At 49.4% G+C, this 11,582-nt stretch overlaps 1 protein-coding gene across 3 annotated transcripts in view; it reads right to left on the bottom strand.

The window, feature by feature from the left end:
- Positions 1-299: 299 nt before the first annotated feature.
- The window catches only part of Loxhd1 (lipoxygenase homology PLAT domains 1), a 135,893-nt gene continuing 124,610 nt past the window's right edge, over positions 300-11,582 (bottom strand). For all 3 annotated transcript variants that reach the window (XM_071602632.1, XM_027935672.3, XM_027935673.3), the window contains 4 exons: positions 10,308-10,478; positions 6,513-6,645; positions 5,452-5,610; positions 300-780 (listed from right to left, as the gene is read on the bottom strand). In XM_071602632.1, the coding sequence (XP_071458733.1) occupies positions 300-780; positions 5,452-5,610; positions 6,513-6,645; positions 10,308-10,478 (944 nt within the window). The remainder of the gene's footprint in view (positions 781-5,451; positions 5,611-6,512; positions 6,646-10,307; positions 10,479-11,582) is intronic.

The following is an 11,582-nucleotide window of genomic DNA, read 5'->3' as shown; positions in this document are numbered from 1 at the left end:
TTTTCCATCCACACCCTGCAGCAAGTCCTAGCCTGGTCACCACTGTTATTTGAGAAAAAGGAAACGCAAAAAGGAATTTTTGTGCAGTCATGGAATATGACACATGATGACTATGATTCCTTAGGTCCAAGACACTAGGACAATGGAAAGCCGCACTCCACAAAAGGTCAACCACACATAGTGGCCTCTGAAGGACCATGAAGTTCTCAGAGGCTGCTGGCCACGGGTCCCTGTCCCCAGAGGTCTCAGGAGTGGCTGCTGAATGTCAGGTGGAGGCAGGAAAGCTCGTGGAGGGCATCTCAGACAGAGGGGAAGAGGTCTCTCCAGGTGAGCCCATCCCCCCGAGACTTGTCCAGCCACCGGCCGCAGGGGAAGATGGTGGCCACGCCCGTGCTGGTGTTGGTGACCTCCACCCTGTCCACCAGCCAACCCGAGTAGTAGCCACTGCTGTCGTGTTCCAGCCGCACCTTACGCAGCTCGCCCAGCTCCAGGGTCTCCAAGAAGAAGCGGTCGGTGCTGCCCCGCTCAAAGAGGTTGCGCATTTTCTGCTTTAGTTCTCGCTTGCCTGTGTCCCCATTGACTCCAAAGATGGTCACGAACACATTGGCATCGGTGCCCGCCCCTGGCTCATAGCCTGTCGTCACAATGATCTCATACTTGACGGGCACCAGGCTCTGGATCTTGCTGGCAAAGCTCTCCGTTGTCTTGGTAACCTCGAATACCCTGAAGTACTTCCTCTTCCTCTTGAGGGGGATGAGGCAGTCACAATTAAAAAAGTACCTGGCAGAGGGATGGGAGAGAGAGGGACTCAGGGGACACCACCCAGGATCTCACCCTCCCCCACCCATTGATAATTTCCTCCCAAGATTCCAGCCCAAGATCATGAGGCTGGAAATGTCTGCAATAAGCTGTGAGTCTGGGGCTTGTTCACATTTGCAGTGAGGTGGCATCCTCTAGTTGTACCTTGATTCTTCTACATACTTCTTTGTCCTTCACACTCCATATCCAATCCATGAGCAAAAGCTTTGACTCTATTTTTAAAGTTTACCCAGAATGAGCTCACTGGAAAAACTACCCAGTATCTGTCTGTCTGTCCTGCTCTGGTCCAAGTTACCACGCTCTTCTACCTGGAGAATGTCAAAGGTCTCCTAACTGATCTCCCTGCTTCTTGCTCCCTAGGTTTGGAATGAACAATTGGTATGGATTCTTCCCACGCCAAATTGCTAATATTTCTATCAGCTTTGGAAATGAGCAGTCATGGCACTTGGTGAATGAGCATGTGCATATTTCTTTATGCATGGGCCCACTTGAGGAATGAAGCAATGGAAAGGTGTATCCAGTGAGGAAAAACCCCTATTGTTATGCGTTAGATTTGGAGTGTTCTCCCAAAGCTCAAGTGTGGGGCAATGCAAGAACATTCAGTGGTGAAATCATTAGATTATGAATGTTGTAACCATATCAGTGGATTAATCCTCTGATATGGATTAACTAGTTGGGTGGTAATTATAGGCAGGTAGGGTGTGGCTGGAGAAGTAGATCACCAAGGCATGGCTTTGGAGTTTATATTTTGACCCTGGTGAGCAGAGAGAGCTCTGCTTCTTGATTTCCATGCCCTGAGATGCTTTTCTTTGTTAAGCCCTTCCGCCATGATGTTCTGCCTCATCCCAGGCCCAGAGAGATAGAGTTGGCCATCATGAAACCTCTGAAACTGTGATCGTCAAATAAACTTTTCCTCTTCTATGTCATTATTGTCAGGACTTTTGGTCACAGCAACAAAAACCTGACTAAAACATCTATTTTGGATAAAAATTCCTTTTTTCTTTTGGTTCTGGGGATTGAATCCAGGGCCTCGAGTACACTAAGAACATGCTCTACCACTGAGCTACACCCACAGCCCTCAGACGAACATTCTTAACAGCACAAAGAACTTGGTCTTCTGCATTTGGCATCTCATTAACTCCCACAACAACCCTAAACATTATCCTCTCATTTTATGGAAGCGGGAGCTAAGGCTTGAAGAGGAAAAGTCACTGCTCCATGTAACCCAGAGCCAGGGGCGTCTGGCCCTGAAGAACAAGCCATTTAAAGATGCTTCACAGGAAATCTTGATTATTTTTTGAGATCTCTTTCCCCAACTTATCACTTAATATATTTGGATTGTTATTCCATTCCAGAATTGCTTAGAGGGAGATATACTTGCATTCTTTGTTTTAAGAATTCTTTAAAATGTATTTCTTCATGCATATGCCTACCAATATCCATAATAACTATGTAAATGCACAAGTTGTATGAGCATATATATGCTTTCCCAAATGTACTCATTTTCTTTCTCTTTTTCGCTTGGCTCTACCTCCTCTTCTCTCCCTCCTTCTAGCATCCCACCTTTACCTCAAATAACCCAAGTAACAGTTGAGGGTGCAGCCTGCCAAATTTCCCCCCATTCCACCCAACCATGCCCAGACCCACACACACACAGACATATGGGGATGTCAGTATTCCCTTGACTAAACAGCTTCATAGAAGACATGTTTTCCTGCATCTTGCTTTTCTCACTCAACAATACTTCCTGGGAATTTCTCCAAGTCATCTGGTACATATTTAATTCATTATTTTGATGGCTAAAAAAAAAATCCCTGATGTAGATATAAGGAAATGTTTTCTAATAGACATAATTAGAAGATCCCCATAATGTGACTCAAGGGCTTGGTGGAGTCCAGGCTCCAGCTAGAAATGAGCATAGGGTGGCCAGTAAGAGTGGAGGCCAAAGTAGAGGATGAGCAGGAAGCGATCGCTACGTAAAAACACGGGCAAAATGATCGCCCTTCTGTGCACACGGTGTATGTGAAGTATTAGAAAATGCCAGAGAGAACGGAGTTACCAAAACACCGGCTGGCAGGGCCTGACAGAAATTTTACTTTCTTTTGCCTACTTTTCCGTGTTACTTGAATTTTGATGATAATTTTGTATTAGAAAGGCTATTGCGATAAAACAATAGAGGTTTCTGATTTTAAAAAAATAGATAAAAGACTCTCTGTGTGTTCTTCCACCAAAATCCTGAGGATATCAGAGCGGAAGAGAAAGAGAAAAGGTGAAAGCAAAATCAGAGAATGGGAAAAGATCGGAGGAAGGAAATTTGAGGTTATTGTGCTTATAAGAGATTGAGATTAAATTCATGGAAATTCAAATATGGCTAACATGGTAGTTGGAAAGGAACTGTGGGCACATTCGCGGTGCTAAGTGTCTTTTCTAGTGTAGATGGAAGTACGTTCTAGAAAGACACCATGTAACCAGCTGCAATGATTAGACCCACCTGAAAAGTTGCGCTGAGGACGAAGGTGATAATTCTAGGGGGTGGGGGAGTTTCTTATTCCTCAGGAACCACGACTTGAGACCTACACAGGCAAGCAGTGGGTGGGGAGACTTCTGAAAGCACCCCAGGATGGCACTCCTGCTGTCCTTCCCCTCTAGTTAGACTCCAGGGGGCATCTAGCTCTCTCCCAAAGGAGAGTGAGGCACAGAGAGGTGATGGGCACTTGCTCAAGGTCACAAGCTGTCTGACGGCAGCTCCAGTGTCCAGGGGCCCAGATTCTCTGAATTTCTTTCACTTCAGGAAGAAACCACTCCCACAGACACCTCTTCTTCCTCCTGTAGCCCTGGGGACACACTGACAACGGGTCCCAGTTTGAGGGTGCAGGAGAAGATGCTTCACTTGGGAGAGGCTGCATCTCTCAACTGGATACATGAATCCTACAACCTGGCCTCAGAACCGTGGAGTGGGAACCTCACCTTTCCTTCTTCTTGGGGTAGGAAAAGACCAGGAGGCGTGGGGGTCTTTAGCTCTCTCTTTCTTTCACAAACAACATTGTAGGTTTAAAGATACCTGGAGTGGTGACTCTCTTATTAATTGATTTTGTTTATCTGGGGGCATGAAGAGGAGGCATCAGCAAACTCATTCCTTGTGGTTAAGAGGCAGCTCTGGGCAGCCCAAGGGGATTTAACCTGGCCCTAACTTGCTGATTGAGTCTTGAACTCTTGGGACTGAAGTTCCAGCTTTCGAATCCTCATCAGGATTGGCCAGAGAAGCCACACCCCAAAACCAACCCCCCCACCCCCTTACCCCACTCCCGCAGGATTGATTGTCCTCAGGCTAGGTTTTCTCTAAAAGAGCAACAAATGATACTGCAGCCCAAGAGGGAAGTTTCTATGAACTAATGTTTCCCCCAATCCAAACTCATGTTGAGGCCCTACCCACATTGTGATGGTATTTGGAGACAGGACCTTTAAGAGATAACTAGGAGTAGATCATGAGGGTGGGACCCTCAGTGGGATCAGCAACCTGAAAAGAGGAGAAAGAGGAGCCAGAGCTGTCCCCTGCCATGGGAGGACACAACCAGAAGGCAGTCATCTGCACACCAGGAAGGGAACCCTCACCAGAACCCAACCATGCTGGCACTCCTATCTTGGATTCCCAGTATCCAGAACTGGGACAAATGAATGTCTATTGCTTAAGCCACCATATTTTGTTAGGGCAGCCCAAGCTAAGACAGAAGCTTGGAGCTCAGAACCCTTTAACAGCCCAATTCCAAAAGGGAAAGCCTGGATGAAGGGAGCTAAATGCAGGGCACTTGTGACTTGCTGGTCACAAACGGAGTGTGGAAAGATATTGCTCTGAGAGGCTTGGGTTCCTGATGGCCGGAGCCTGCAGACAAGGGACTCTCCTGGGTGTTGCTTCTGTGGGGGCTATGGCCACCTTCCCAGGTGCAGGAAAGGCTCCAGTGTGTGGAATGCCACAGCCCCAGAATGGGATGTGGCAGGAGGCTGCACACTCAGCAACCAGCCAAGCTTGGCCTTGGCTTCCTCTTCCCACTCCTGCCTGGGTTCTTCTTGGTGTCTTCCGGGCCTTCTGGAGCCTTCAGGCTATTATGGGTTCCAAGTGACTTTAATTAGACAAATTGACAGCTGTGCCTATGTTGCCCAGGTAACAAAGGCTCTGAATCTTCCCAAAATGCCTATCTCCTAAATACCCCAATGAGAGGAGTAGGGGGCCCAAAGGATGGGGTGCTGTTGGATCACCCTGCTGCTTTCTGGTCCCTGTGCCATCCACAGATGTTCTCACTGTGACTATGTAAGTATTGATCTTTGTGATATTTCTGTGTCCTTGCAGAGGGAGGGATGGGAGGGCAAGGAAAGGCCCTGCTATCCGGCACTATTTGGCTTTTTCAGTGTTCCTCCAAGGAAGTCTCCCTGGAGTCAGAGGCTGAACACATCCAAGGTCATCTAGTCAAGTCCCCTGCCTCCGGAGTTTGATAAATAATTCATATAGCTCCAAAACAAGAACAGCTGTTCCTTCCTGTCCTGCCTTGTAAGCCTCCTGAATGGGGTGGCCTTGGCTTTGGGAGGGACACCTCCCCACACCCCTGGCCCATGCTGCATTAGAGGTACTGTACATACACATTGCCATACTCCATCTCGGTGATAGTGATGGTCTTGACGTGCCAGACCAGCTCTCTCTTGGGAATGAACCGGTCCTCCCTGGCCAGGTGGCCCACACAGATGGAGGCGATGTCCCCCAAGTAGATGCTGTCAAACTCGAATGTGTCTGTGGTACCCCTGAAAGAAACAAAGTGTGGCTAATGAGCTGCCTGTGACCTGTGAAGTAGGTAAGCATTTACTGAGTGCCTACTGCATTCCCTAATGCACACCTGTCTTAGCAAAGTCACAGATGGGAATAGTGGGGTGTAGATATGCAGGTGTTTGCGAGGAAATTCTGGCATGGGTGAAGTTTGGGTTCAGTGTGGGAAATGGCAATGGAGAAGGTGGGAGTGTGGGCAGTCAGCAGTGGTCTGTAAGTGCCAGTCTAAGGAAATCAGAATTTGTCCTGGTAGCCAGGGAGTCTGCTGAAGACTGAACTTTTATGCCCTCTCCAAGTTTATATGTTGAAACTCTAGTGCAGTGGTATTTACAGATAAGGTCTTTGGAAATTGACGAGGGTGGAGCCCTCATGAATGGGGTTAGTGCCCTTATAGAAAAGAGACCAGAGAGCCCCCTCACCCCTTCTGTTGTGTGAGACCACAGTGGGAGAATGGCTGTCTATGAGCCAGAAGTCAGGCCCTCACCAGACACTGCATCTGCAGGTGCCTGGATCTTGGACTTCCGGCCTCCAGAACTTTGAGTAATTACTGTCATTTACAAGTCACCTCTCAGATTTTTCTGTTGCAGCAGCCCGAATGGACTAAGCCAGGATTAGTGGAGTTAGTGGGGAGGTGGAGACGGTCCAAGCAGCTGAGTAGCTCGCAGGCGGCTCTGAGGAAGCAGGAAGTAAGTTCCATCTGTGTGCCTGGGATGGTGTTTGCAGTGGGTAGCACGGAACTAGCACACAGTAGGTTCTCAAAAAGTTCTTGCTAGTTAGGACCACTTGTAGACCTATGGCTCCCCCTGAGGGGGAGGGAGATTGTTGGGGTCCGTCTCCCACCCACCCCACACCCATTTTCCTGTGGGTACCCTGTTCCTACTTCCTAAAGGCCCGCTGTCTGGAAGAATTTTCCACGAGAAACTCTTTGGATCGGTTCTTCCTGCCCTCCAGGATGAGCCAGACGTTCTCCCGGGTTTCGCCTCCGTTGCCCGTTTCTATGACGATCTCATAGGCTGTGATGGAGGAGGCGGGAGAGGGTCAGCAGAGGGGAAGCAGCCGCCCACCACGGGAATACAGCACCACTTCCTCGGGGCCTCTCTTCTGATCTTAGGCCACAGCCTGGGGGCGGGGAGGCAGGTTAGCATCATCACAGTCCCAGCCGGGTAAGTACAAGTGCCCAACTCTGAGGCTACAGCGACAGTTCTGTCTTATTTATAGTAGCCACCTCTTTGCTGGGCAAATAGGGGAGATGTTGGGAAGGAAGCAGGATGTGAGGATGAATTCTCCGGAGACGCTGGGCCTGACTCAGGGCTCGACAAGATGCTACAAGGAAAAGAAGTAGGGAGAGGCTAGGTCCAGCTTTGAAAAGTCGAGGACAAAACCTGGCAGACAAAGGACCTCAAGAGAGCCTTGAACTTGCTCCAGTGTGCAGCCCCACTTCCACCTGCCTCAGCTGCCACCATCAGCCACACAGCAACCTCTCTGCCCTGCTGTTCTGTCCAGCATGTCTGCATCAGCATTCGTTCATCCAGCCTCTGACCAGTTGGTGCCACAGGTCAGGGACTGCACCAGACTCTGGTGACACTGGAACTCCCTCGGCACAAACATTGGCCAAACCGTATGACAAAACGTGATAACCCTGCAACCCCAGAGTCATCCGGGGTGAGAAGAAACGGGGTCGATCCCTCACCCCTTTCAGCTCCTAGAACTTTCTCTCTTGCTCTCTCCAGCCACTTGCCCCCTTGCACCTGCCTTAGAGCTCTGCGCTGCCCCTTCCTCTGCCTGGAATGCTTTCCTCAGAGTGAGTTGACCCCTCCCTCCTCTCCTTCTCCTTATGCAAAAGTCAACTTCTCAGGAAAGCCGACTCCAAGTCCCCTCACTAAAATGGCAACGCATTTCCCTCATGCACTTGTCTGTCTTGCTTCGCTGTGTAATTTTCTCTTGTCCTCATCTATGTCATTTATTTATTAATTCTGTTTGTACCTCTCTTCTCCTATTTGATGTAAGCTCCATGAAGACAGTACTCCTCATTTTGCTCATTGATAGACTTCCAAGTGCCCAGAACAGCTCAGCATGGGGTAGGCTTTCAGTAAGTATTTACTGAACCAAAGAATGAATGGTTGAAACCATTCATGGCCAGTGTTTGAGGTTGGCCTTGAAGAAGAGCCGAGATTGCAATCAACAGAAGGTTGAGGAGTGTTCTCGGCAGAGGGAAGAACATAAATAAGATACTGATGGGGGCGAGATGTGACCCAGCCTTCTCCCCAGGGGCCAGGCCAGGGATGGAGCTGACACCAGGAGTGGGCCTTGTGCATAGAGCTTCTGCTGACGGCAGTGAATCCTTAAGGGTTGGGGATTTGGGATCCAAAGGGATCGCTCAGTTTCTGTGCCTTTACCTCAGAGGTAGGATCAAGACAATCAAGGAGAGGGATTCTGAGTCTGCTGCTCAGTGTGAGGTCAATCCCAGCCCCGGTGCAACCCCTTTGCCTTTGTAATTTCTCTCACTCCCTAAAATAGGTAGAAGGAACTGGGCAGAGGCAGGTAGCCTAGGCGAGGGAAAAGATCCACAGGGCTCATAGCCCCGCAGGAGGGAGCACTCCACACCTGGAAGAGGCCAGACCAGGGATCCCAGCCATTGCCGAGATTCTGCTTTCCCAGCAGAAGCCAAGTCATGTTTGGCGAACAGGCACTGGTGAGTTTAAGGGGCATTGCGAAGGACATGGTTTGTCAGCATGAGGGAGAGGTGGGGGCTGTAGGAACCTCCATGCCCACCACCATGAACTCAAGTAGGAGATGTGAGAGGAGATGGTCCTGAGGGTGAGGACATGTGGGTAGGGTAGCTCTATTCAGGCATGAGGGAGTGTTTATGCCATCAGATGGAGTGCCTAGAGGTCCACGTGGGGTCAGCCATCCAAGAATGAAAGTGCCACAAGGACAGCATTTCCTGAAGTCAATAGGGGGTGGCACTTCAAGATGATCAACCTGAATTTGTTACTTGGTTAAATAAAGGTAGCTAAGATTGTGTCCATAACATTCCCAGGGCAAACCTCTGGCATTGAATGTGGGTGTGGCTGCCTGTCCCCTCCTGGGCAGCCCAGAGGGTGCCATGCTGTCCCCTGAAGGCTTGTGGCAATGACTCATGGGTTCGGGCCTTCTCCTAGCTCTTGCCCCTGTCCTCCCTTCCTCCACACCCACACATCCTTCCAGAACTAAACTCCCCTTAGCAACTTCCCTTGGCTCTTGTATAAGGGGCTTCCATTCCCCCTTTGCCTACACCGTGAGGCTCTTAGGAAGAGGAGCACGTCTTCTTCCATTCACTGAGTCTCTACTAAGCCCCAGGGCTGGAGGTGCTACAGAGGGTGGCAAGCATGAACAGTGCTCTCCCTGACCTGGGCGAACCTTGGGATCTTTAGAGAGCCTAACTCGTGTGAAGGTCCATGCAGACACACTAGAGATCACAAAGCAGCATGCATCACCTATAGCACCTTCAGAAAAGACTGGGCCCAGTAACTCCTCAAGAAGTGCAATTACAGAAGCTGGGAGCCCACTTTCTGGATCAGGGCAGGAAGTCCCCTATAGGAAACTTGAAGAAAGGGTGTTCAGCCTTCATTTGAGTGCTTCCAGGGACTTGGGGCTCACTAACTCTTAGGACAACCAACTTCATCATTGGGCAGATATCCTGGCAAAGATAGGTTAGGTGGTTTTCCACCAAATGCATAATTCCCTTTTGGGGTGTACAGTGGTCCCCTAGAAGGGGCTGTACAGCCAGGGCCCAAGTCCCTGGCTGGCCCTTGCCTCTGGTGGAGCCATGTGACTAGTTCTCACCAATAGAATATGTGTTAATGTGTTAAGGAGGTGGGGGAGGGCCTCCTCCAGGTTCTCTTTTCCTTTCTGCAAGAAATGTGGAAGCCACACTTTGGAAATGGCAAAGACCCAGATGCAAAGTTCTTATGTTCCTAAATCACCACATGAAGGATCTCCCACCAATCACCCACACTAGACCACAAATTACATTAGAAATGAATTTCCTTATGTTAAGACACTAAGATTTGGGGGTTCACCTCTTAGTGCAGCTAGTGTTGCCTTAATAACTGAGTTAGCAAATACTTTCTTGCGCTGGGCTCTGCCTTTGGCAAGCCTTCTAAACAGCTGGGCCCAGACAATTGTGTATTAAAGATATACCTCCCTGGGCCTTGGTGGCCATCCACCTTAGGGATCAATTACTCTCTCTCTTTAAATATCCCCTGAGGAAGGGACACAGAGAGAGTGGCTGAGACTTGCTGGACCTGCCTTCTGTTTCTAGAAAGGCTGGTTTCACAGCTATTGCCAAAGGTACAATTGGATCTAGTTTACCAGGTAGAAATAAACCAAGGAGAGCTTCACACCAACCTGTCCAGCCTAGTGCAAGCCCCCAGTGGGGATCCCTGCTACCTAATTGGCCCCTGTGATTCAGGGCCATGAGTTGGCATGTTAGCAGTTCCAGGTTCATGGAGCAATGTCTAGGAGTTTTCTTGGGCATCTCCCCCATAGTATTTCCCTCATCAGGATCTGATTCATGTACAGTTGTCCTGGTATCTTCTCACCCTCACTGTCCCCACCTCCTCAGGAGCCACCCTCCTTAAGAGCCAGCTCAGATATCACAGTTAGCCTGGGCCCCTGTGGTCTCCCCACGTACTGGTCTCCTCCAGCTCCTCACGGATCTCATTGTTGGCACATGCAAAGTCGCGGACTGTCTGCCTGTCACCCTCACTCTTGGAGAGCCAGCAATCACACTGGAAGCGGAAGGTCTCATCGCGGGAGTTGTCCTTCACGTCAACATAGCTCAGGTGCCAGCCAGGAAATATCCCTGTGGAAGAGACGTCATGGGAACTGGGAGCTGGAGGTGCCCTCCATGTCTTCCTAGGCTTCCCTCCCCCAACCCACAGGCTATGCAGCCCTGGACCCTTTCTCTGTCTTCTCTGGGCCTCAGTTTCCTTGGTGATGAGTTGGGTGAGGTGATCTCAGAGGGCTCCTCCAGCTAGTAGGATAAGATTCTCTTTGCAAACCCTTAGCCTGGGATTCATGATCTGTAGGGGACTTGCACATGGAATTTAAGAGTTTATGGGCCATGGAAACTGTGCTATAATTAAATAGACATTTTTACCAGGGAAGGGGCTTGTCGCTTTCATCAGATTCACAACAGAGACATCTGGCCTGCAGAGTAGATCTTTTGGATGTTCCCAAGGCTAAGGAAACTTCTATCACTTTCCAACTCTAGTATTCATGGAGTTCATGCCCACTATCCTTCCAGAATCAGTTCTGGTTATCACCTCCTCCAGGAAGCCTTCTCTCATGCCCCCACTGCCCACTGGGCCTGTCACAGAGTCCTCCTCCATGTTGCTATAGAACCCTGCATCTTCTGTGGCCACATCCTGACCAAGGATGTCATTGCACTGTCATCATTTATATCCATCTCTTCCCTGAAACCGGGAGCCCCTGAGGACAGGGACCAGGTCTTATTTGTTTTTGTTTCCCTAATGGCTAGCATTGTGACTGGCAGGCAAGCCATTGCTCAATGAATGCAGAGTGAATGAAGATATTATGACTTTGGGGTCTTTGGCTGAGCCATTCAACAATCATAGAAGGATCCAGAAGCTGCCATTTCTTTGGGATATATTGCTAATTTTGACAAGATTTGGACTGATTACGAATACAGAGCTGCTTCTGTTGTAATTGGCAGGGATTCCTTCAGAAGTGTTCCCCTGATAGCACAGCTAGCCAGGACGAACCGATGTGCATTTGCCGTGACAGCTGCGTGGTATTTACACTGTGTGCTGCTTTGGTTGCTCTGTACCCTTCAAATTCCTTGAGAACTCTGAATGCCAAAGGGACCCATGTGGGGGGAAATCCCAGTGGTCTAGCAGGTTGTGGTGATGATATTTGCTGCTCATAACATGTGCTCAAGGCAACC

The sequence above is a fragment of the Marmota flaviventris genome, chromosome 16, assembly GCF_047511675.1.
Source record: "Marmota flaviventris isolate mMarFla1 chromosome 16, mMarFla1.hap1, whole genome shotgun sequence".
Lineage (NCBI taxonomy): Eukaryota > Metazoa > Chordata > Mammalia > Rodentia > Sciuridae > Marmota > Marmota flaviventris.
The sequence above is the reverse complement of the archived record's forward strand: the minus strand, read 5'-3'. Positions and strand labels throughout refer to the sequence as shown.